Source organism: Microchirus variegatus (assembly GCF_963457635.1).
Source record: "Microchirus variegatus genome assembly, chromosome: 2".
Classification (NCBI taxonomy): domain Eukaryota; kingdom Metazoa; phylum Chordata; class Actinopteri; order Pleuronectiformes; family Soleidae; genus Microchirus; species Microchirus variegatus.
In genome coordinates this window covers 41115255-41142393 of record NC_139803.1, presented here as the reverse complement: position 1 = coordinate 41142393, position 27139 = coordinate 41115255, and the positions used below count along the sequence as shown (strand labels likewise).

The window sequence follows — 27139 nt, the reverse complement described above, 5'->3', positions numbered from 1 at the left end:
CCCTCCAACACTTGTTACCATCCACTGTTAATGGTTTCACCCACTGACGCACGGATACGACTGGTTCCTCTCAGAGGAGGGGAGACTTATGTAAAAGGTGACAGCAGGTGCTAAAATATATATATTTATATACTTATATATATATATATATATATATACGTAATATATGTATGTAAGTGTGTGTGTGTGAGAAATGCGAATGACAACAATATTCATAATGCGTCCTCTCATAGAAGCAGAACAGGTTGCAGCATCTGATTTCAAATCAGCTTATGGGGTTTTTAATTTCTCATGTTTATATCTTTGTGAGGTCCAAAAAACATTTTGTCTGGATCCCACAACTTTAAAGGTTTTTTTTCAGGGTTAAGACCTGGTTTTAGGGTTAGGTTTAGAATTGGGTTTAGGTTCAGTTTAGGTCACGGGTTAGGGTTCAGCACTTAGTTGTGATGGTTTAAGTTAGGGTAAAGGGGCGGGGAATACATTATGTCAATGATGTGTCCTCACTAAGATAGAAAAACAAGTTTGGAGTTGTGTGTGTGTGTTCGCTTGTTTTTGTTGCCTCTTGAGGACCGTGCAGAAACACCCACCTTATCAGGACGTGTGTGTGTGTGTTTTTGTTGTCTCTTGAGGACCGTGCATAAACAACCATCTTGTCAGGACCATTGTGAACCTGTGTGTGTGTGTGTGTGTGCATACTGTACAAGTGTGTGTGCTTGTTTTTGTTGCCTCTTGAGGACCGTGCATAAACACCCACCTTGTCAGGACCATTGTGAACCTGTGTGTGTGTGTGTGTGTGTGTGTGTGCATACTGTACAAGTGTGTGTGTGCATACTGTACAAGTGTGTGTGTGCATACTGTACAAGTGTGTGTGAGTGCTTGTTTTTGCTGCCTCTTGAGGACCGTGCATAAACACCCACCTTGTCAGGACCATTGTGAACCTGTGTGTGTGTGCATACTCTACAAGTGTGTGTGTGTGCTTGTTTTTGTTGCCTCTTGAGGACCGTGCATAAACACCCACCTTGTCAGGACCATTGTGAACCTGTGTGTGTGTGTGCATACTCTACGTGTGTGTGTGTGTGCTTGTTTTTGTTGCCTTTTGAGGACCGTGCAAAAACACCCACCTTGGAGGACCTGTGGTCCTCATGGAGACCAAAACCTGGTCCTAAAGAGACAGAACTTCATTTGTGAGGAACAGGGTTGTGTTTAGGGTTATGTTAATCTAAATTGCACTTAGTTAAGGTTAGGTTCACTGGTTATGGCTGAGGTTAGTGATAACGCTTTGTTAAAAGAATAGTTGTGTGTGAACCTGTGTGTGTGTGTGTGTGTGTGTGTGTGTGTGTGTGTGTGTGTGTGTGTGTGTGTTCATACTGTACAAGTGTGTGTGTGTCTCCAGCCTGTCAGAGAGAGAGAGAGAGAGAGAGCGGGTGTTTCACTGAGTGGGAATGCCTGGTAGGATGTGGGCATGATAGGCCCCGGGTTTCCATGGCAACCATCTGCTGCTACGTTCGCAAGCGTTCGCCGGCGGCCCACACAGTGTGACATCCAGCAGCAAGCCAATCTGAGCGAGAGAGAGAGAGAGAGAGAGAGAGAGAGAGAGAGAGAGAGAGAGAGAGAGATTGAATGACAACATTACGAGGCCAGAAATAAAGACACAGGCACAGTTCAAACCAAATGACGCCGCTTCAAGTCCATTAAAACCTTTAATTCCTGGACGAAGTGTAAACGTCGACTCGTCACTCGACCGGAAAGGTGAACAGAGCTGCTTTTAAAGCAGGTTTGGTCATAAATAAATAAATAAATAAATAAATAAATAAATATATATATATATATATATCAGGAAAGTTGAGAGATGGCGAACACCCAAAAATAAAAGTTATTATTGCACCTTTCTCTCTCTCTCTCTCTCTCTCTCTCTTTCTCTCTCTCTCTCTCTCTGAGATCCCGTCTAAAAATAAACCATAAAGAACAAAAGGCTTAAAAGCAGCGTTTTATCATTTTTCTTCTTCCCTTGGCACGGCACAAATGTGAGGATGGTGCTAATGCAGTCACAGTCTGATGGGATTGGGTTTTTTATCTCTTATGAGATGTTCATGGTGTGTTGTTTATTCTCATCAACGTGTGTCATGTGTCACACTGACGACTCAACAAATCAATATCAAATCATAACACTGCTGTAGATTAGTCCTATTAATGTGTTGTATATTGATTTTTGCTGTGTTTTTAAATTGTGTTACAATAGAAGATTTTTTATTTTATTACATATTATACTAATGTTATTACTTTTAGAAGTAGTAGGAGTACGTTCCCGAATGGGAATGCTGAGTCAGCATAAGTTAAAAAAGACGAGGGAACAGAGTTCAGGTTATGTAACGGGAAACTAGACTGAGCTTAACTTCATTTTCTAAGTTATGTCTCAGTCGTGGAGTTGGTTAAAAGTAGACGAGTTAAAGGCGCTCTCAGTAACTTTGTGTGTGTGTGTGTGTGTGTGTGTGTTTCAGATGCAGGCGGTGGGCGGTAGCCAGCGAGGGTCTCAGCGTGGCTTCAGCGTCCTGGATCGTCTGCTGCTCACTCATCCCGTGTGGCTGCAGCTGTCGCTCAACCACGACTCGGCGTTCTACATCCTGCTCCGAGAGCCTGTCGGGGTGAGGCCTGATCAATCGATCACGCTCAATAATAATAATAATGCATAATACATATTTGGACACACAGGAAACATCAATTATTGTTGCTCGCTTAAGCTTCTTAAGTGTATATTTTAAGTTTTCGACACAAGATTGTGTCTTAAGATGTAAGAAACTGCTTTTTTTATATATAATTTAAATCAATGATAGGTTTTAATGAGCTCATATCTTGTTTTACAGCACCAGAGGCTAAGAAATAAGACAAATAACCAACACTTAAATACTAACATGAAATCTATAAAGACTATGACAACTTTTTTTTTCAGAGAATGAGATAGTTATTATTTTATGATTACTGTCATTTATATATATATATACATATATATTTATATATTTTATACATATATATATATGTTTATTTACTAATGTTCCCTGTAAGTAATGTTTTAAAATGTATTGATTACTATATTATGTGTTTTATGTCTGAATATGAGTGTTGTATATGTAGATGTGTTTATATATTTATATATATATATATATATACACATATACGTATATGTATGTGTATATATATATATATATGTATATGTATGTGTATATATATATACATATATATATACACACATATAAGTATATGTACATATATATATACACAACTATATGTATGTGTATATATACGTATATATATATATATGTATATGTATATATAAATATAAAAAAATATACTTACATAGATATATATACGTATATGTATATATATAAATATAAAAAAATATATATATACATACATACATAGATATATATACGTATATGTATATAAATATAAAAAAAATACATACATAGATATATATATACGTATATATAAATGAATATATATATTAGTGCTGTCAAACGATTAAAATATTATATATATATATATATATATATATATATATATATATATACATAATCGCGATTAATCGCGTTGATGTCACAGTGAACTCACGATTAATCGCAATCAATCGCACATTTTTATCTTTTCTAAATGTCCCTCGATTTCTTTCTGTACCATTATTTTTCCTCACTTTAATGCTCTTATCAAGATAGAAAAAAGTGGATCGGCGTTCTTTGTGTAAATGTTTTCTTTTATTGAAAACAAACAGGTCAGTACAAAATGACAAATAAGGTGCACATTTCAGGTAAACGAGGACTCGGCAACACAAAGTGAAATGATCAAGCGCAGGTTTTAGGACACGGCCTCAGGTGCCTTTAGACCATGGCTTAAAGGAGTTTGCTGTGAACATAGCAGTCAGGTCTCTTGTTTCAGAATGAATGAACAGTAACGGTTACACTTACCAATAAAAGATAAGCCTACAGCTACTTTGCTTTCAGCCAGCTGCTCAAACACACGTGCCTGTTGACATTTTCGGACGAGAGTGAACCTCGCTTCTTTTGCACGACGTGACCAGACACGGAAAACAACCTCTCTGAAGGCACCGATGTTGCCGGTGCTGCTAGGTACTTGCGTGCCAGCCGGGCCATTTCGCTGTGTGCTCCCTCGTGGGCGGACCACCACTCCTGGGGACACTGACCCATGTCGGCGAGAGGCTCTGCTTTGTAGCGCTCCAAACACTGTTCGACGCCGTCCTCCTCTTCGTCGGTCGAAGACTCGTGTGCGAGCATGAGAGTTGGCTTCTTTGTAGGAGGCTCACGCTTCGCCGGCCTCTCCCTTTCCATGTCCTGGAGCAAGGCGTGGATCAAACCCCACACCTCGGCCCTGTCGGCTTTATTCAGACACTTGAGATCCTTGAACCTTGAAATGAAAAGAAATGCAACTTTAACACAAGTACAGGCGCAGGTAGGGATGGTATCGGGTTTTCCGATACAGACATAATTCTCTATAGTTATATCAGAAATTAACGATCCTTCTGTGTGTGATTCCCTGACTTCTCTGCTAGCTGGCTGCAAAAGTGGAACGCGTTTTCCTGAACCGAGGCGCGTCTCATCAATGATGCACGACTGCGTTCAGGAAATCCATTCCACGGTTTACAGCCAGCTAGCAGGCGAACACGATTGACCAGGAGTTAACCAGGAAGTTCAGCTCCGCAAACCTGCGGCCGAGCCGACGTAATCCCAGCCGTCGCCGTTTTCAAAACGCCTGCTCGCTGAGGAGAACGGTGCCGAAAGCGGCATAAAAACAACGAAAATGGCGAAAAAATAATATTACCGGCCAAAATGCGTGTGTGTGTGTGTCCAGGGGTCTGTAAAGTCGCTGTAAACGTTGTGAAAGTCGTACATATCATACTTGCGCCTGTATAAAGGAGTTTATTAAAGCCCAATAATCAAAATGGTGATAACAATGACGATAATAATATTAAAGCAAACAGAGCATCCATAACGGAATAGTATCGGCAGCTATCTAAAGTCAGGTATAGGACAGGTATGACAACATTGTGACAATACCCCGAGCGCTACAGTGCTAAATACAATGTAAAGAACCTGACAAAACAAGCACACTGAGAGAAATACAAAAGTATAGAAACAGCGTAAGAAAGAATGAAGCGTGGCAATCTGACCTTGGGTCGAGCGCCGCAGCGATTTTCAGCCACGCGAGATCCGTCTTTTCTTTGCGAACCTCCATGTCCGCCGCAAACGTTTGTTTGAACTTGATCAGGTAGGCGGGGTCGTCCTCAATGACCTCCATCACTCGGGACAGATGGCAGAGTGCCGGCAGCACCGCTGAGCAGGACACGTACTTCTCTCCTCCTAGAAGTTCAGACACGTACCTGCAATAATGCAGAGAAGCGCTTCAGTGGGGAACGAGTAAAACCTACTGTCATTCACAAAAAGTTCTCTCTCTCTCACACACACACTCACACACCGATCTTTCCCACATGCACAATCCCCCAATCATTAACATTACAGTTCTGACACAGGTCACAGGTCACATAGAGTGGTCCTGTTGCACATATATGTTAGTTATGGAGGTCTACTTACATACATTAACTTGTTTTTATGGTCAAAAACCTCCTAGTTGCTGTAAACGAGCCGATAGAAATCCTCTTTTCTGACGCTGTTCGTCTGCCGCGATGTTTCAGAGTGAACTCTGACCCCCAGAAGACAGAGTCTTGTGATTGGCCAGTACTATTATTCAGCACATCCGCTCTCAGAAGCACAGCTCCCCCCTCTGGAACGGTGGATGCACTGCTACTCATTATCAAAACATTGTTTTAATAATGTTTAAAAATTGTTTTGTCACGACTCCCCGCCGCAGTCCCTTTGACGACCTTTGACCCGGAGTCAGAAGACACTGTCTTTCGTGAAACACCTCCACAACGGACGTTATTCTTCTTCTGTGGTTCAATGTACGCAACCGGATGTGCCCGGACTAGTGGCCCGAGCAGGAGGATCTGCTGTTCCGGAGAACCGCTGTTGCTGAACTGTTTGTTTCGAAACTTCAGGGCTTCATAAACAAGGTAATGACGCAGATACACACTAAAAAAAACAGCGTTAATAGGAGCATCCGGTTGAGTTCCGCTTTAAGAAGCCCTGAAGTTTCGAAACAAACAGTTCAGCCACTGCTGAGAACGCTGTGTTTTATTGTAATCTCGGGGCTCAGCAAGATCTCTGAAAATCCCGTAATAGTTACGTAAACAGCAGATCGTCCTGCTCCGGGCACTAGTCCGGGCACATCCGGTTGCGTACATTGAACCGCAGAAGAAGAATAACGTCCGTTGTGGAGGTGTTTCACGGGTCAAAGGTCGTCAAAGGGACTGCGGCGGGGAGTCGTGAAGAAGCTATTTTTAAACACTGTTAAAACAATGTTTTGATAATGAGGAGCAGTGCATCCACCGTTCCAGAGGGGGGAGCTGTGCTTCTGAGAGCAGATGTGTTGAATAGTACTGGCCAATCACAAGACTTTGTCTTCTGGGGGTCAGAGTTAACTCTGAAACATCGCGGCTGACGAACAGCGTCTGAAAAGAGGATTTCTATCTGCTCGTTTACAGCAACTAGGATGTTTTTCACCATAAAAACAAGTTAATGTATGTAAGTAGACCTCCATAACTCGCATATATGTGCAACAGGACCACTCTATGTGACCTTTAAACAAAGTAATGACGCAGATACACACCAAAAAAAACAGCGATAATAGGAACTTCCGGTCGAGTTCCGCTTTAACAAACAGACAGACACACGTCACAGATACACCACTAATTACCTGCAGTGCTCCAGCAGAGCCTCGAGCATCTTCAGTTCCTCCAGCTCAGCAGCGGTTGGCATGGCAACGTTGGTTGTGTGCGGGCCCAGCGCAGCTCTCAGAGGCGCAGCGTTGCGCCGAACACGCTTGATCATTTCCAGGGTGCTGTTCCATCTCGTCGGAACCTCCTGCGCGAGTGACTCTTTGTGCTGACGATGCGCCACTTGTTGCTTCTCGAGCTCCGCTTGGTTTGCCGGGCTGTGCCTAAAGTGTCCCACGACTCTCCTGCACTTTGCCAGCGCGCCGTCAAACGGGCTGTCGGTCAGAGAAACCGTGACGGCTCGGTGCACACTGTGCGCAATGCACGGCATCTGCGCAAAGGGGAGCTGCCCGGTCGCGGCGACCACATTGCGCGCACTGTCCGTTGTCAGTGAGACAACTTTGCGTCCGATGTCCCACTCGCCAGCTACTTTCATACAATGCTCTGCAGCAGCGTTGGCCAGGTGCCTCTCTTCTGTCTTCGTAACAGTCAAAGCATACGACTGGAGGTTCCACTGCGCGTCCAAGAAATGCGCCGTGACGCTGAGGTAGTTGTGGTTGCGGAGGGACGTCCAGTAATCACACGTGAGGGCGACTGTTTTCGTCTTCTCCAACTCCCGCTGCACCTTCGCCTTCTCCGCTTCGTGCAGCATTTCAACGTGGCTTGCGATGGTGGCTCTCGAGGGCAACTCGTAGGTCCAGTCGTTGGATGCGATGCGAATGATGTCAGCCAGACCCTCGTCCTCCACAACGTTAACCGGCCTAAACGCAGTGGCCACCCATTTAGCTATGGCTGCGATAAGTTTGTTCTTAGTTTTGGAAGCCATGTTTTTCTGGGGGGATTCGTCCGTTGTCGCATGGCTACGCGGAGGAGGCGGAGAGTTAGCATTAGCCGTATGCTTGGCCGTCAGGTGGTATTTAAGACTCGACGTGCTTCGATGGTAACTTAATTCACGCCCACAAAAGACACAAATGACTTTTGTCTTATCGAGCGAACCGTTTGGCAGCCGTTTAAATGAAAACTTTCCGTTCAAAATCCTTTTACCGTCCATTTTCTCTCGTTCGTTTTCGTTAGCCTCCACTCAGACGGTAACGGGTTGCGGATACATACAGCATGGCTGTTGTTTTGTTTCCGGTCTAGCTAGTAGCTACATCCGGTGTGGGTGTTGTAGTTTTTCTATCGTCACTTGTCGTTTCAATATCATGTGAAAAAACTACAGTTTGCGAGGCCCAAAAAGAGCGTTAATCTCGCGAAAAAAAATGACGCTGTTAAAAGGGGGTTTGCGTTAACGCGTTAATTAGCTGATAGCACTAATATATATATATATGTATACATATATATGTATACTTATTAATAGTAATAATAATGAGAAGAAGAATAGATACAAACAAACAATCACACACATATATACATATACAGTACAGTACACATACAGTACAGTATGTACATATATATATCCATATATATATATATGGATATATATTTATGTATATATACATATATATATATATACATATATATGTATACATGTATATATATGTATATATATATGTATATGTAAACGCACTACACTGTATGTGTACTGTACTGTATATGTATATATGTGTGTGATTGTTTGTATCTATTCTTCTTCTCATTATTATTACTATTAATAATTATTGGGAATAATATGTATTATTATGTTGAAAACCAGTGAATACAAATATTTAATGAACTAGTACTTTGAGTTGTTTTTTTTTACACATTAATATAACGTTTCCGTGTTAAAAGCAGCTTTAACACGTCGCTTTCTTTCATTATCGTTTACGTTAAAAAACACTTGTTTTTCTGCACCATCTGTGTCCGGTTTCCTGTGAAGTCGCTGTTCTTTACTCGACTCACGTTCCTGTTTTTGTTTATTGTTGTTTTATTTTACGTATGTGTGTGTTTTTTTCTTGTCGTCGTTGTCGTACGCAGACGTTTCTGGTGCGCAAATGCAGCTCCAGCCTGAGGAAGGTGCTGTGTTTGAGAGTGACGGTGGACAGAAGTGCCTCCGCTGTTCGGGAGTTCTTCATCTGCGAGGAAGACTCCAGTGAGTACAGATACTGTCGTTATCGGCCTCTGCTAACGCATCGTTTCTCCTGCAGTGCAGTGTTTACGCTGCAGAGGGGGGAAAAAGATGGCTCCTCCAAATTATTTGCAGCTGCCACACAGCCTGTTAAATGTGCAGATGTCTGCTCGCTGCCTCCACAGCTGTCAAACTCTGTCTGTTCTATTACCAGCTTTCGCCTTGGAGACTTCAGCACTCACTTTCCCTGACTTGTGTCGACTGGTGGCCTTCTACTGCATCAGCAGGTGATGTATGATATCAACTGATAAACCAGGGGCCTATGAGTATCTAGTGTGGCCAGTAGGGGGCCGGTCAAGTGAAAAATAATCACATTTTTTGGGGGGAAAAGCAACTATTCAGGAGTGATGGTTTTTGGCAGAATTTCAAAATAAAAGTGTCTGTGTTGTCACAGCTGCCGTGCCGCCATTAGGTGGCGCTATGTCCTTGGGTTAGTTTTATGTGCAGATGTTTTCTGCCCGGGTCTCTTATGTCATCTATGAAGTTTTGAGCCAATCGGTCAATGTATGGCAATGTTACAGGGCACTTCCTGTTTCGCGGCATGACATATTTGGACAAGGAAACATCAATTATTGTTGCTTTTAACAGTTTCTTAAGTGTATATATTGTCAGTGTTCGACACAAAATTGTGTCTTAAGATGTAAGAAACTGCTTTTTTAAAATATAATTTAAATCAGTAATAGCTTTTAATGGGCTCATATTTGGTTTTACAGCACCAGAGGCTAACAAATAAGGCAAATAACCAATAATCTAACTTTTTTTTGGGGAAAAGCAACTGTTCAGGAGTTGTTGTTTTTTTTTGCAGAATTTCAAAATAAAAGTGTCTGTGTCGTCACAGCTGCCGTGTCGCCATTAGGTGGCGCTATGTCCTTGGGTTAGTTTTCATGTGCAGATGTTTTCTGCCCGGGTCTCTTATGTCACCTATGAAGTTTTGAGCCAATCGGTCAATGTATGGCAAAGTTACAGGGCACTTCCTGTTTCGTGGCGAATGGTCCAAATTTGCCGTAATTCCGATGTTTGCCGTGACTGCACCGGTTTGAATCTGCTTTTCATCTTTTATGTGTTTAGTACAAATTGCCACGTTTTTAAAAATATTACGATTAAAGTTCTCCGACGAGTTTATTCATTTAAGAAATTTGCAAATCGCCACCATGGACACCAAATTCAAAATGGCCAACTTCCTGTTGAGTTGAGGCCATGGTCCCAATAGACTTTTCTGTTCCTCTTGGGCTGTGACATGTTTCCACCAAATTTCATGAAATTTGGCGCAACTTAGTTTCAGCTCTCTCCTACTTGGTCTCCCTTTTGGGGGCGCTACTGAGCCATTTTGCATCTGCGTACCAATATTCGTCCTTTTTCACCCACATTTAGTGTCTAAAAAAAGGCAATCTTTTGCAAATGAAAGTCGGGAAAAAGTCGAAAAAAATTATTATTTTTAAAATATTATATTGATAATAATTATATAAAATATGACGCAAACATATCCCGGGCTAACAATAACAACCTGGACACGGGATTTGGTGCACACAAACAGCATAGCAACATGTCCACGGATAAAAATAAAATATTACTATGTACGCTAAAGCTACGCTAACGAGGGGAATGTGAGGTTGCTGAAGTTGGAAAATCCGAGTTCCGACTACAAATGGAACACAACGTAAGGCTCTTTGTGTGTAAATAATAAATAAATGGTCCGCCTTCTCACCAAACAATCTTGTGAGGATGGAGGATGGAGGAGAATGCTAGCAGTAGCAATGGACAGGAAGTTAGCCAAAAGAAAGATGGCATCAGCTTTAATGATAAAGTTACTGTACATTTTGTTACTCATAACATAACCTCTGTCTTCCCAGTCAGAAGTTGAACTAGAACGCCCCCTACAGGTTAGCTTTATAGCTCAGAAAGTCAGCGCAACATCACAACCCCCATTAAATCAGTTATAAACACAGTACTTTTACATTTTTATCTGTAAACACAGGTTGCTACGTGGTTTGTGTGTGCGTAAAATACCAGGTAGAGCGGTTGTTGCTAACAACAGCTAGCCCACGACATGTTTGTGTCTTCTCATATTAATAGAATTCAGCATAAAAACAGTTCTTATCGTCGATGTTAGACTCTCTCTCTCTCTCTCATTTTCTCTCTCTCCGTCAAGATCCTGAAACAGATTTGGCACAAACTTTATTTTTGGCTGCACTTTTTCAGCCATGTGTTCCTTGGCTCGCTCGCTAATCCCTGACAAATGCCTGTGTTTCAGAGACGGGAACACCAGCAAACATGTCTGTGTTGTCTGAAAGAAAAGAAAAGAAAAATGATGTTTATTATCGTATTATAACTGCAATCATTTTAGCAAATATGATGAAGAGATAGCAAAAATATGACGTTTTTTTGTATTTTTGTCGTGTCTGCAGAGATGTGTTGCCTTTTCCACTGGAGCTACCAGAGGCTATTGTTAAAGCCACAACACACAGGCAGCTGGAGGCCATTTCACACATGGGACAAGGTACAGAATAACTTAAGATGGCGTCACTTTGGGCCAAGAGATATGAGATATGATTGTAAAGTTGTTAAGATTTAGGAAAAAAACATGTATAAAAACCATGTGATTTTTTTTAAATGTTAGTTTTGACCAGATTTACAGCAATATTTGTGAATTTTGTGATATTTACTTCTCTTGTGAAAATATAATTTCAATGTTTAATCTGAATAAAAAATCTAAATCTAAATGTTAAATATATAAATATTAAAGGTGCATTATGTAATAAATCTAAAGCAACAAAAGGCAATAAAATCCTCCTAATGTGTCACAGAGACTCAGGAATAATGTTCATATAACAAACTGAACTCACCAACAACAACAGTACAGACAAAATATTTGCATTAAAAAAAAATATTTTGCAGACTGCAAATCATGTTTATGTTTTGAAATCATGTTTTGGCATGTGGCGCCACCTACCGCCGTCTACCAATCATTGCAGTCAGTAGAGTCTCAGCTGCAACTGTTTTTGGCCACATTCTTACATATGGCGCCTTTAAACATAAATATAAATATAAATGTTAAATCTAAATCTAAATGTTTCGTTTGAAACGAAAATTTAGTTTGAAACGAAACATTTAGATTTAGATTTAATGTTGAGCTAATATGCAAATTCACACTGCCGGTAACCGGATGTACCAAAATAAAAGCTTGAGGAGGTCAGGCTGTGTTTATACAATCAAATAACGAGTTAAAACCATCCTAGCGTGGGAAATAAACTTGAACATACTATCGTGATAATAACTACCTAAAATAACAAAAAAACATGTTCAGAAGTGTTTTTCGCTCTGCCCGTTTTGCCAAGTATGCATCGGGTGGTGACTTGAGCGTACTCGCGAAAGCCATGTATCCCAGAATGCATTTCGTCGGAACGTCAACGATGGTTTTCATAACTTTTCTATCTCTATTAACAAAAAAAATACTTCATTTGCAGCGTACTCGTTTCGCTGCTTTCGGCGCCATCTTTTTTATGTTATGTGAAAACACGCAATGCATTCTGGGTAGCCCTTGCTCCCAAGGGGTGGTCTCGGAAAATCTCAATATTGAGGGGACGATACAGCCCTTAAACTTGGCCCTCAACTTAATTTTAAGCAAGGAATTGGAATTCACCCTTGGTCCAAGAGAATGATTCCTTTTCCTGATGAACTCTTTATCTCTTTGTCGACCTGGGGTTTTTTTTTGGACTAGACTTCTGGAGCTCCCCAAGTTCTTCAGACCTCCAAAACGGACCACTGGACCCGTTACCGTCAAGCAGCGTCCAGGCCCAGACAACGGCGCCGCCGAACCGAGGCAGACAAGGCAAAATCTGCTTCATCAACCCGCTCTTCCTGCAGCTAGAGGTTTGCAAGGTTAGTGGAGAAGGTTATGTTGTCACCCGAGGCTGTATATAAGCACTTTGCTTTTTTAAAAGAATTACAAACATTACAAGTCTGTGTGTCTCTTTCTTTTCCTCAGCCGCAACTCACAAACCACAGTGCCTCGAACAAACGGCACCGCTTCAAGCGCAGCATGCGGCTCCGGCTCTCCGAGACCTCCATGAATCTGTCCCTGGAGGGCGTCGGCTCCTTCTCGCCGCCGCCGTCGCTGGAGCAACCCGACGGCTCGGAGAGGCTGCAGAAGGCCGGCACCAACCCGCAGAGGAGAGTCCACACCGGGGCCGGAGTCCTGAGGAGAACCCCCGCCGTGTCGCCGGGTTCTGCGGAGGAAGAGGACATGATGTCCGTCTACGTGCCTGAAGTAATAGGTTTTTGTCTTTCACATCAATAACGGAGACATATTTTTTGATCACAACACTTTTGTCAAATTTTGGACGACATAGTATAGTATGATTGGACCAAAAATAGACCCACATTTTTTTTTCAAAAAAAATTCAAATTTTGGACGATGATATTTTTGTCAAATTTTTGACCAAACATTTTTTTCCGAAAAAATTCAAATTTTGGAAGACAGAATAGTATGATGTTTTTGTCAAATTTTGGACCAAAATTTTTTTTCGAAAAAAATTCAAATTTTGGAAGACAGAATAGTATGATGTTTTTGTCAAATTTTGGACCAAAATTTTTTTTCGAAAAAAATTCACATTTTGGAAGACAGAATAGTATGATGTTTTTGTCAAATTTTGGACCAAAAATTTTTTCGGAAAAAAAAATTCAAATTTTGGAAGACAGAATAGTATGATGTTTTTGTCAAATTTTGGACCAACATTTTTTTGTAATATAAAAAAAAAAATTTGGAATATAAATTTTTTTTTTCAAAAAAAATATTTTTTTGGACGACATAATTATTGTTTGATGTTTTTGTCAAATTTTGGACCAAATTTTTTTTTCCAAAAAAAAAGTAAAACTTTGGACGACATAGTATGATGTTTTTGTCAAATTTTGGACCAACATTTTTTTGTAATATAAAAAAAAAAAAAGTGTAATATAAATTTTTTTTTTCAAAAAAAATATTTTTTTGGACGACATAGTATATTATGATGTTTTTGTCAAATTTTGGACCAAATTTTTTTTTTCCCAAAAAAAGTAAAACTTTGGACGACATAGTATGACATTTTTGACAAATTTTGGACCAATTTGGACGACACTTGTCAAATTTTGTGTATACATTGGGAAATTTGACATTAATTGATATTTCTGGGAGAATTTGACATGTTTTAAGCTCCTGAAAACATGATAACACTCCCTGTTGTTGACCTGATCATCATCCCCGAACCGACCAACCAAAACAGTAGCAAACTGCGATAAAGGATGTTTTTTTTTGTAGATTTATTGTGAAAAGCAAGTAAAAAACATGCATATTTGTCACATATAGTTGGTATATATTGGACCAAGTTGTGTTTGGTAATAATTGTTAGAGGTTCTTTAAAACTTGAGTGTTTGGTGTAGTCCATCGTTTTCAATGATGCCAGAAACAATGCATGATGTATTATTGTGTAATTTCAAGTTCAAATCTGTCTAAAATACCCTAATATTCACTTGTTGGTTGGTTGAAAATTCATTTGTAAATGTGTCAGATTGTTGCCCTTCGCTAATGTCTGTCTATTTTTTGCTGCTCAAGACGTCTGCCAAGGTGGAAGATCCCGCAAAGCCGCCGTCGTCAGCCCGAGCAGACGACTCCGGCGTGGAGGTGGCGGCTCTGGCTCTGGAACGCCGTCCCGCTCCGTCCCTGGCCGAGCTGGACAGCAGCAGCTCCTTCAGCAGCATGGAGGAGGACAATGGCTCGGATTCGGATCCAGAAAGCATGGTCCAGGCCCAGATGCACGCCGACCAGCGCCCCCCGCTGGTGCGCTCCCGGGGCCGTGGCGGGATGCACCGCATGAGCGAGGCTTTCGTGTGTTTCTTTGCGCCGGACAAGCGGCTGACCCGGCTGGTGGAAGAGCTGTCCAGGGACAGGCGCTCCATCTTTGGCGGCATGGTTCAGGACTTCCTGCTGGCGCAGAGGGAGGTGCTCAAATCCATGTCTTCTTCATCCTCCTCTTCCTCTTCCTCATCTCGGGTGACCTCCGTGCAGCTTCTGCAGGGTCTGCGGCTCTTTCTGTCCCAGGCCAAGTGCTGCCTGCTGGACAGCGGAGAGCTGGAGCCTCCCATTGACACCCTGGTGCCAGAGAACGAGAAAGGTCAGTCTTCACCCAGGACTGTCAAACACTGATGAGGTATGCCTTTCTCCTCCAATCCACTAGGTGGCGGTACACCCCCTGTTAGCTTGTCAGAATTACATGGGGTTCAGTTAAGCATGCGGCCAGTTGTGAACTTAAAAATATAAAATTCTTGAAGCTGACAGAGCATAAATCTGGTTTCCTCAGCCGGAATTTTACCACGATTGTGTAGCTGTTGTCTCATTCTTCTGTGTACTGGCTTCTTCCATTATTCGTATTATAGGTATTAGCCGAGGTCTTCAAACGTGGTACTAGGAGTACTCTAGATGTGCCGCCCTCATGGCTGGGCTTAACTTTCCAGTTGTCCAATTCACCCAATAAAATCGGGGGCAATGGGTGTTGGTTACCTTATTTCGTGCGTTCTCACCGGGTTCTTCAGCTTCTTCCCAAAGTCCAAAATCATGCAAATTAGTGATCAGGTTAATCGGACACCCTAAATTGACTATAGGAGAGTGAATGGTTCCTGTTGACCTTTCCAGGGTGTGACCCAGCCTTTCGTATAGTATAGTAACTTTTTTGAAAAAAAAATTGGGGTCCAAAATTTGACAAAAACGTCATACTATACTATGTCGTCCAAGATTTGATAATCTTTTTGAAAAAGAAATTTGGGTCCAAAATTTGACAATCTTTTAGAAAAAAAATTTGGGTCCAAAATTTGACAATCTTTTAGAAAAAAAATTTGGGTCCAAAAGTTGACAAAAACGTCATACTATACTAGGTATTCCAAGATTTGACAAGTTTTTTGAAAAGAACATTTGGGTCCAAAATTTGACAAAAACGTCATACTATACTATTTGGTCCAAAATTTGACAATTTTTTTGAAAAGAAAATTTGGGTCCAAAATTTGAATTTTTTTTTTAAAAGAACATTTGGGTCCAAAATGTGACTTTTTTAAAAAAAAAAAAATTTGTGTCCAAAATTTGACAAAAACGTCATACTATACTATTTGGTCCAAAATTTGAAAAAAAATTTGAAACGAAAATTTGGGTCCAAAATTTGACAATTTAAAAAAAAAAAATTTGGGGTCCAAAATGTTAAAATTTTTTAGAAAAAAAATGTGGGTCCAAAATTTGACAAAAACGTCATACTTTACTATGTCGTCCAAAATTTGACTTATTTAAAAAAAAAAAGAAAAAAAAAAGTTCCACCCAGTGGAACGTTTGGGTATTGGTTCGGTACATGTTTTTCATGTTTCCAGTAGGAAATGTAGCAAAATAACCGGCGCCAAGTGATCGATTTTTGGCACCCTTCCGTGTAGTGGTAACCCAACGGTGGAGCTAGACCGTCTCTAGCTGGACCAGCTGGACGTCCTCCATAGTTGTTCTGTCAAGTATAAAGGTACTGAAACGTAAGCCTGATTCAGGGCTTTTACCGTTCCAAACCGTACCGTGATGGAAACACGGCATGGGATTGGCTCAAAATGAATGGATTGATTGGATGAACAGGTGCAGTTTCAGTAACGTCTCTCCTCTCTAGCGTAAATGTACCGACTATTTGAAAAGACAGAGGCCACAGGTCTGTGGAAACAGCCTTTTTCTCTCTTGAATAGTGAAAGTAGGTCTGCGTGGTGGTGCAGATGACAGAGTCCCACTCACTCTTTCATATTGTCCTGTATTTAGAAAACAGCATTAGGAAAGTCCCCGCCTTTCACATCCACTGCATTCAAAGTGGGATTTTTCTCATTATTGTAGACACGTCGTAGTGTGTTAGTGTGGATGCTTCGTACTCGGATCCTTTGACACAATCTTGTGCGTAGGTTTGTCTTCTTATTTTCCGTGTGTGTGTGTGTGTGTGTGTGTGATGAAGGATGGTTGCCTGGCATTGCAGAGGCTTCAGGGGAAGAGCAGGTTGGCCGCTGCCTTCCTTCCTTCCTTCCTTTCCTTTCCTTTCCTTTCCTTCCTCCCTTCCCGTCCGTCCTCCGTGCACTCTGATTCTGATTTATCTCGCATTGCGTCGGTGGGAGGCATTTGCATTTTTTATTTTTTTTCCTCCTCTCCCCACTCGTTTATCATAAAAAGATATCACAGTCCCACGCTCACTCGAAGAGCAGCACGATTCAGTGGAGGCTGCGACGGGGAGGGAGCGATGGATAGAAATAGGCAGGTTGAAATGTAATCACACACACAGATCTGTGATAATAAATATGGGGAAAGGAAAGAAAGAAGAAAAAAAAAGACTTTCAACAACAGCAGCTTTTTAGGAGTGGAGCGTTTTTACTGACACGGCTGTAATCGGATTACATGTAATCTGCTAGTTTGCTGAAAAGAAAAGGCGGAGGCTGGGAGTGAGCAGAGGAGAAAATGGAGGGTGTGGATGAATAATTAGGAGGGAAAGGATATTGTGGAGCGTGTACGCACACAGAATGATGGATGGACAGCGTTTGTCGGAGGATTCTTAACCACATTAGTCAGCGCTAACTGCAGGAGAATCACTCACTCTGTGTGTGTGTGTGTGTGTGTGTGTGTGTGTGTGAGTGTGAGAGAGTGTGTGCGTGTGCACGTGTGTGTTTCCACGTGTGAGAGCGCACATGCGCACTGCACACACACACACACACACACACACGAGGCTCTCACTGTTGTCAAGACAAACCAGGAGCCAGGAAACAAAAGCACCGAATTAACAGTCACATTTAATCAATTGTTTACAACACAATATACACAATAAAAGTATATGTTTATAGCAGATGGACTAATATATATGTATATATACACATATATGTATTTATATATGTATATATATACATATATGTATACATGTATACATACATATATATGTATATAATACTTGTTGTAACAGTAAATACATTTAATCAACTGTTTACAACACAATATACAAATATAAGTATATGTTTATAGCAGATGATCTAATATATGTGTATATATACATACATATATATGTATGTATATATGCACATAAATGTATATATGTATATACATACATATGTATGGTTCTAATTAGCACTTTTATACACATATATACATATATATGTGTATAAAAGTGCTAAGTAGAACCATCATATAAGATTCTTCAGCTTGTCCTCATAGGAGAACCCTTTTTGGCTCCAGGTAGAACCTTTTTTTAAAGATTTCTCCTGGAACCCTTTTGGAGGGTTCCACCAAGAACCCTTTTAAACCCTTTATTCAGGAAAGGGGTTTTAAAGGGTTCTCTGGATCAAAATGGTTCTTACTGGAACCATTAGTGTTTCCCTTGACAGAACCCTTGTAGAACCTTTTTCTTGGGGGAAAGGGTTTTTCAGAAGCATATGGTTCCAGGTAGGACACTTTTGGAACCCTTATTTCTCAGAGTGTAGGAGTACACTGGATGTGCCCGCCTCATGGCTGGGGTTCATTTTCCAGTTGTCCAATTAACCCATTTACATGGGGGGGGGGGGGGGGGGCAATGAGTGTTCGGTACCTTGTTCAGAGGAACCTCAACCCTTGTCCTTTGGGGATTCAATTTGAGCTGGCAACCCTCAGGTGTGATGGCAAGTTTCCTTTCCACTAGGCCATGGGCTGCCCAACACGGTATGACTGTAATATTAAGTCCTTATGACCACACTACTTCAATGAAATATGCGTGTCCCCCTCCCTGTGTGTTGGGTGTTGGGTACCTTGCTCAGAGGTACTCCAACCCTTGTCCTTTGGGGGATTTGGGGATTCAATTTGAGCTGGCAACCCTCAGGTGTTATGGCAAGTTTCCTTTCCACTAGGCCATGGGCTGCCCAACACGGTATGACTGTAATATTAAGTCCTTATGACCACACTACTTCAATGAAATATGCGTGTCCCCCTCCCTGTGTGTTGGGTGTTGGGTACCTTGCTCAGAGGTACTCCAACCCTTGTCCTTTGGGGGATTTGGGGATTCAATTTGAGCTGGCAACCCTCAGGTGTTATGGCAAGTTTCCTTTCCACGAGGCCATGGGCTGCCCAACACGGTATGACTGTAATATTAAGTCCATATGACCACACTACTTCAATGAAATATGAGTGTCCCCCTCCCTGTGTGTTGGTACCTTGTTCAGAGGTACCCAGACCCTTGTCCTTTGGGGGATTTGGGGATTCAATTTGAGCTGGCAACCCTCAGGTGTTATGGCAAGTTTCCTTTCCACTATGCCATGGTCTGCCCAACACGGTATGACTGTGTCCCCCTCCCTGTTGTCCCCAGACCTGGCACTGGAGCGAGCCATGTTCTCCTGCGTTCTCCGGCCTCTCAAGGCCCACCTGGAGAAGGCCCTGGTGGCGTCGCACAGCGAGGACGGCTCCAGCCAGCGCCTCACGCAGAACCTGCTCCGCCTGAAAGGGGACGCCGCCCTGGAGCGCCTGGGCGTGCGGACGGGCGTCCCGGACGGCCGCGGCGTGGAGCGCGTGAGGCAGAAGCTGGTGCTGATGCAGCGGACGCACTCGCCCATCGACAAGGTCCTGCTGCTGCTGCAGGTGTGCAAGTGCGTGCACAAGGCCATGGGCTCCTTACACGGTGAGAAACCACGCTCGTTTGAAGTTCGCTTGAAGTTTAAACTGTCTACACAACTTTATCCCCGTCTTCCTGCGGTTGTTTCTTCGCAGGACAGGAAGTGAGCTGGGACGACTTCCTGCCGTCGCTGTCCTACGTGATCGTGGAGTGTAACAGGCCTCACATCCTGATGGAGGTGGAGTACATGATGGAGCTGCTGGAGCCGTCCTGGCTCGGAGGAGAAGGTACGAACCGCGGGAACTCGTCTGTGTCTGTGAAAACTGTGCTTTTATTTTGAAATCTGTCAATGTGCTGTCAGCTGTTAAATCAATGTGAGCCCTCGCTGTGTGTGTGTGTGGGCAGAGAGGAGGGTTAGCACGTTAGCGAGGCACTGATACATCCCTTAGATTTTACTCAGTACACTGAAATACCCATGATTATAATAAGGAGTGTTATAAGTGTGTAATTGCTTTAAAATGAGAATCATTTGTTTTCTGGTGTGTGAAGGCCACCGTAGCTCAAATTAACTGTTGTGACACATGTGAGGATCTATATTTCTGTTATCAATTATTTTGATCATCGATTAATCTCATTTGAGTGTTTTTTTCTGATAATTAGAACAATCTTTTCTGATTTTTGTGAATATTTTTCATAATTCTCAGAAGTCAGAAAAAAGTTGTTATTCTGTGATTAAAGTCAGAAAAAAGTTTGAATTCTGAGATTAAAGTCAATCTTAGATTAAAGTCAGAAAAAAGTCAGAATTCAGAATTCAGAAAAAAGCCAGAATTCTGAGATTAAAGACAGAATCTTGAGATTGAAGTCATATAATCTCCTGAGATTAAAGTCAGAAGAATGTCGGAATCCTGAGATTAAAGTCAGAAAAAAGTCATAATTCTTAGATTAAAGTCAGAAGAAAGTCAGAATCCTGAGATTAAAGTCGGAAAAAGTCATAATTCTGAGATTAAAGTCATAATCCTTAGATCAAAGTCAGAAGAAACTCAGAATCCTGAGATTAAAGTCAGAAAATGTCATAAATCTGCGATTGAAGTCAGAAAAAAGTAGAATTCTGAGATTAAAGACAGAATCCTGAGTGAAGTCATAATCTCCTGAGATTAAAGTCGGAAAAAGTCATAATTCTTAGATTAAAGTCAGAAGAAAGTCAGAATCCTGAGATTAAAGTCCGAAAAAGTCATAATTCTGAGATTAAAGTCGGGAAAAAAAAGTCATAATTCTGAGATGAAAGTCAGAAAAAAGTTAGAATTATGAGGAAAAAGTGGTCTGACTTTAATCTCAGAATTCATGCTGTTATATTTATCATCATTTCCAGGTTTTATCAACACTTTCTGAGATTTTACCGACTAAACGAGTAATAATCCTCAATTTCAGTCCTATTCTTGTAATTCTCTCCAAGTCTACCTAGTTTTTCTAGGTTGTGAATCTCTTTTACTGTTCCTATTAATCCTCAGGGATTAACAGTGTCTTTCCTCTGACACTGAGTGTCTTCACGTGTGGTTTTTTTTGCTCCCAGGCGGTTACTACCTGACCAGTGTGTACGCCAGCCTGTGTTTAATCCAGAGCCTTGACAGAGACACTCCGCTGTCCGGCTGCCTGACGCCGGACGCCCAGGAGGCTCTGAAGGAGTGGAGCTGCAGGAGGAGCCGGGAAGCTCAGAGACAAAAGGAGAGTCAACAGAGTCAGGTCAGTGAGTGTGTGAGTGTGTGAGTGTGTGAGTGTGTGAGTGTGTGAGTGTGTGAGTGTGTGAGTGTGTGAGTGGCAGCGCTGAAACACAGTCATGTGTGGGTTAGAAACAGTATAGTAACGCCCGGAGTGAAGTGTGGACCGATGTGTGGACAGAAGGAACTCCTGTTTGTTATGCAGCGAAAACATGACACAGGCTAAAATCTGCTGAAAATGAATCACTTTTTTTTTTTTTTACCATTTGTTTTAATGGAACAAAGTATGAATACTTAATGTTACTGCACTTAACCCTTTAACACCTTAATTTTAACCCTAAAAGGGCCTGACAATTAAACTGCCAATGCTGTTTTAAACACTGTAGTTTACATGAACACCTGATATTTTGTGTTTACATTTGAATTTTGAACACTAAAAAACATATTTAAAATAACATTAGTTTGAGTTTTTGTCTCAATTGTCCAAAAACAGGCGTATGTTGAGATTATGTATGTTTTAAGTTACAGTAAATTACCGTAATAAACACAGAATTCACATAATAGTACTTTACTTAGTTATTTATATTTCTTGTAGAAGGAAGAGCTTTGTACTGGTGAGGACAAAGATGATTATAATTCTTAGATTAAAGTCAGAAAAAAGGTTAGAATTATGAGGAAAAAAGTCATCATTCTGAGAATAAAGTCAGAAAAAAATCAGAATTATGAGAAAAAAGTCATAATTATGAGATTAAAGTCAGAAAAAAGTCAGAATTCTGAGATTGAAGTCAGGAAAAAAAGTAAATTATGAGGAAAAAAAAGTAATAATTCTGAGATTAAAGTCAGAAAAAAGTAAGAATCCTGAGATTAAAATCAGAAAAAACTGAATTATGAGAAAAAAGTCATTATTCTGGGATTAAAGTCAGAAGAAAGTCATAATCCTGAGATTGAAGTCAGGAAAAAAAAGTAAATTATGAGAAAAAAAAGTCACAATTCTGAGATTAAAGTTAAAAAAAGCCACAATCCTGAGATTGAAGTCATAAAAGAAATCTTGAATCCTGAGATTAAAGTCATAAAAAAAGACTCCTGTGAGCTGTGACGCTAAAATCACTGATTGACTGTGTCACTGGCCTTTGGTGTGAGGGAGTGAGTGCTTTAGAAAACTTCAGTTTCCAGCCACAGAAGGAAGAACTCTTTACTGATGAGGACAAAAAAAACACAGAAATCATTTCCTTGAGACGCTGCAGACTCACAACACGTGTCCATTTTTATTAGATGCGCCTTTTTTTTCCGTTTTTTTTTTTACATGTGGCTAAAATTAGTTTTCCTCCCTTCTGTCCCCCGGCTTCTTCACAGCCTCGTCTTTATCTTTATCTTTAAACGCTTTTTCACTCACACTTTAACTGCAGTTAGTGTCGTAACACACACACACACACACACACACACACACACACACACACACACACACACACACACACACACACACACACACATGGAGTCCTGCAAATTTGAATTCATCTAAAGGTGGATTAGTGTTTTTAAAGGTAATCCTGTGATCTGAGGATTACAATGATGGACGTGCACTAATGCACACACTCATATCAGTCCCAGACACAGATTTTTTTGGGCCTAACCACCCCCCTAACCACCCCCCTCTTCACACACCCCCCCCCCCCCCCCCCCCAATGAACGGCATTGTCATCCACAAACGTCGTGGCGTTGCCTGTGGTCACGTGGTTCCCTCGCTCTGGCTTCAAATAGCCGATGTAACTCGCTCCCGGCAGCCAGATTTCTGCGTGCACCGACACAGGCGGGGATCAGTGAGCCAAGTGCTATGAAGAAGAAGAAGTGGGCGGTCAGATAACATGAGATTTACTGAGCGGCATCATCCACCCAGCGAAGCAGGCAAACACAATATGCACACGGACAGCGAGGAGCTCACTGACTCTGTAAGTCCTCGCACCTGTGGATGATCATTGATGCTGCTGTGTGTGTGTGTGCGTGTGCGTGTGTGTGTGTGTGTGTGTGTGTGTGTGTGTGTGTGTGAAGGTTTGATGTTTGTTTATTTTTGTTTTTTTTTTAAATCTGGGATAACGGTGTGTATGATTTGAACCGGGGGTTGCGAGGGCGTGCGTAGGCAGGCGCTGGACTCTGATGTTATATAATAACTTATGTACCAGAGTGGCACTTGTCAGGTTCTGTGGCTTTCATCGTGTTGTTGTTGTTGTTTTTGTTGTTGTTGTTTTTTGGAAGGAAAAAAGTTTGCAGCAGGAAACTGGATTATATTTTTGGATAAATTCTCCGATGTGGACGCACACTCTCTCCGGTGGATTCTCTGTGGAAGCTTTTTCTTCTTCTTGTCTTTTCTGCCGCAGGGTTTATTTACACGGGACGACGAGTTTAGCACATAAATAAAAGATTTAGAGGAGTATTAGTAACATACTCTGTGACACAATTGGCAGTAAAATACAGCCTTAAAGGAGGGGAAATTGAACAAATATGACTAACAAACTATGAAACTACAGTGACTGAAAGAGTGAAAAGAAGGACGTGCTGTAGAGCTGTCTATCAAACTTCCATATTTGTGTTATATCGCCTAAATATATATATATATATTTAAAACGCCGTCATTTGATGTCAATTTTCGGTCCCTTACAGCTAAATATGCAAATTTTTTAGGTTAAAAGTCAACTTTATTGTCATTACATATGGAACAAAATGCAGAAGTGCACAGCAGTGACATATACAGACAAATGTACATGTATATGTAAATATGGCCGTTTTGACATGAGATTATGTACTAGAATAAGTAGATTATGAAGTGATACGACTGTAACTACGGCAGATTTAACAGAACAGAGGTTTTAATGTGTGACGGAACACGGCACAGGCGCCGAATATGGGGTTAAAAGGGTCATAAATGTGTTAAAGTGCAGCGTTTAAAACAGATTGTGTAAAACAGGAGTATAAATAGATTGAAAAACGATGATAAGTCAAGTGAGACGATGTTATAAGATTGAGGTTTTACAGCTAAATATGAAAATTTTTTAGATTAAGATTTAACTTTTTTGTCATTACATGTGGAACAAAATGCAGAAGTGCACAGCAGTGACGTATACAGACACAAATATGGACATAGTGGCTGTTTAGATATGAGATTATATACTAGAATAAGTCGATTAGGAAGTGATACGACTGTAAATACGGCAGATTTAACAGAACAGAGGTTTTAATGTGTGACGGAACACCGCACAGGCGCCGAATATGGAGTTAAAAGGGTCATAAATGTGTTAAAGTGCAGCATTTAAAACAGATTGTGTAAAACAGGAGTATAAATAGATTGAAAAAACGATGATATGTAAAGTGAGACAATTTAACTTTATTGTCATTACATGTGGAACAAAATGCAGAAGTGCACAACAGTAACGTATACAGACACAAATATGAACATAGTGGCTGTTTAGATATGAGATTATATACTAGAATAAGTAGATTAGGAAGTGATACGACTGTAACCACGGCAGATTTAACAGAACAGAGGTTTTAATGTGTGACGGAACACCGCACAGGTGCCGAATATGGGGTTAAAAGGGTCATAAATGTGTTAAAGTGCAGCGTTTAAAAGACAAATATGAGTAGTAGTATAAATAACGTAGACAGACACAAATATGGAGCTAATGGCTGTTTAGATATGAGGTTATATACTAGAATAAGTCGATTAGGAAGTGATACGACTGTAACTACGGCAGATTTAACAGATCAGAGGTTTTAATGTGTGACGGAACACCGCACAGGTGCCGAATATGGGGTTAAAAGGGTCATAAATGTGTTAAAGTGCAGCGTTTAAAAGACAAATATGAGTAGTAGTATAAATAACGTAGACAGACACAAATATGGACATAATGGCTGTTTAGATATGAGGTTATATACTAGAATAAGTCGATTAGGAAGTGATACGACTGTAACTACGGCAGAACAAACAGGATGTGTGAAGTAAAGTAGGTTTTAATGTGTGACGGAACACCGCACAGGCGCCGAATACGGGGTTAAAAGGTCATAAATGTGTTTAAAAGACAAATATGATGCCGCTTTTATTATTTTCTTTTAAAATGAGGCTCTTGTTGAGTTTGTGTGGGAAGTCTTTGTTTCAGATTGTTGTGGTGGATGATCCGCTCTCTCTCTCTCTCTCCATCTCTCTCTCTCTCCTCCCCCTCTTTCGCCCTCACTCCATAAGCCTCTTGACCTCCGCGTTGCATGAAAACAGTGATGAACACTCTCTCCTCTCTCTCCTCCTCCTCCTCCTCCTCCTCCTCCCTCGCTCCAGCGGTGCGTTCGGATACTGTTCCAGGACGGGGAGCGCAGCGCCGTGCGGACGTTGCAGTGGAGAGCCGGCGAGAGCAGCCAGGCTCTGGCGCAGCTGTGCGCCTCCACCTTCGGCGTCTCCGACCCGCAGCAATACACTCTGTACTGGCGCAGCGGCGGCGAGATGCGGGCGCTGCCGCCGCAGGCCCAGCCCCAGGACCTGGCGGGCCACAGCGAGGGGGGCCCCTCGCTGTCCTACCTGAGGACCGACCACGACTTCAGCAAGATGCGGCGGCTCACCAGAGGTGGCGCTGTGGACCTGAGCGAGTCGGTGTGTGAGGAGTGAGTGGGAGGGGCGGGCGGGCGGGCGGAAGGGGAGGGAGGATGGTGGCTTCTTCTGGCTTCTTTCTCTCTCTTTCTCTTGTTCTGTCTCTTTCTCTACGGCAGTGTCGCGTCTCATCGTGGGTCAGGACTTTGTTGTGATAAAAAAAAATAAAAAAATACGAAAAAAACTGCAGCTACTCTCCAGACTTCGGAGCAGACCTTTGACGGTAAACTCTTTTTCCCTCGATCGGACCGGAGCGGGAAGCAGGACCAACCTGGCAACCGGTCGGCCGTGATGTCATCCAATAAAATCCCAATTCCCGTTCTGAACGCCGCGGGATTCGCGATTTGACCCGTGTAACTGGAAGTCCAAAGACACCTGCTACGAGGCTCCTATTGGACGATAGCAGCTGTCAATCGCACTGGTGTCCGCTCGTAGGTTGATCGTCTATTGTCCAAAAACATCCAATTTGGGATTGGCACCAGCGACTCCCCCGTGACCCTCATGTGGAGGATGAAGCGGTAGAAGATGGATGTCTGGACGTCCCGTTCTATTAAAGACGACGTGAAACGAGCGAATACTACCTCAGGAAAATGTTGACACGGTCGCCTCCTGGTGGCTGCTCAATGATCTACAAATCAAACGGTCTGTGGCCAATGGTTCTCAAACTGTGACAGAACTACAGACGGTCCAAAGGGCACCACTGGCCCCCCTTAGCCGCCCCCCATCAAATTCAAATCACTGATGCTAGCCTCGAAAGTCCTCCACGGGTCTGCGCCCATCTACCGAAATGCTAATCTAAAGGCTTATGTTACCCCTCGACTACTCCGTTGCTCCAAGGGTTGTGGTCTGGAGGTGCCAACACCCCGCACAAGACAATCCAGACGTGTGTGGTTCCATGCTGTTGGAATGACCTACCGAGCGCTACCGGAACATGGTCTATCTTCAAGAAGCTCTCGAAGACCAAACTCTTCCAAGAGCATCTGCTGTCCTACACTCTTATGAAATAAAAGTGCTAAGTAGAACCATATAAGGTTCTTCGGCTTCTTCAGGAACCCTTTTTGGCTCCAGGTAGAACCTTTTTATAAAGATTCCCCCTGGAACCATTTGCAGGCTTCCACCAAGAACCCTTTTCGAACCATCAAAATGGTTCTTGCTGGAACCATTAGTGTTACCAAGAACCCTTGAAAAACCCATTCTTCTGGGAAAGGGTGTTTCAGAAGCAAATGGTTCCAGGTAGAACCTCAGCCCTTGTAACAGGAC

General features: G+C 41.9%; 2 protein-coding genes across 2 annotated transcripts; one reads left to right on the top strand and one right to left on the bottom strand.

Annotated features, from left to right (window-relative positions):
* Nucleotides 1-2498: 2498 nt before the first annotated feature.
* On the top strand, nt 2499-25897 carry rin1b (Ras and Rab interactor 1b; the record flags this gene model as incomplete). The annotated part of the gene is made up of 11 exons (XM_083910700.1): nt 2499-2642; nt 8795-8909; nt 9100-9172; nt 11351-11442; nt 12664-12824; nt 12931-13212; nt 14533-15091; nt 19295-19603; nt 19693-19824; nt 21108-21277; nt 25574-25897. 11 exons carry the CDS (start codon nt 2499-2501, stop codon nt 25895-25897), a joined length of 2361 nt encoding a protein of 786 aa, XP_083766826.1.
* Nucleotides 3862-7902, bottom strand: LOC310944860 (E3 SUMO-protein ligase ZBED1-like). The gene is made up of 3 exons (XM_083910703.1): nt 6820-7902; nt 5177-5386; nt 3862-4413 (listed from the first exon to the last, which is right to left on the bottom strand). Exons 1-3 carry the CDS (start codon nt 7887-7889, stop codon nt 3978-3980), a joined length of 1716 nt encoding a protein of 571 aa, XP_083766829.1. The 5' UTR covers nt 7890-7902; the 3' UTR covers nt 3862-3977.
* Nucleotides 25898-27139: the final 1242 nt, after the last annotated feature.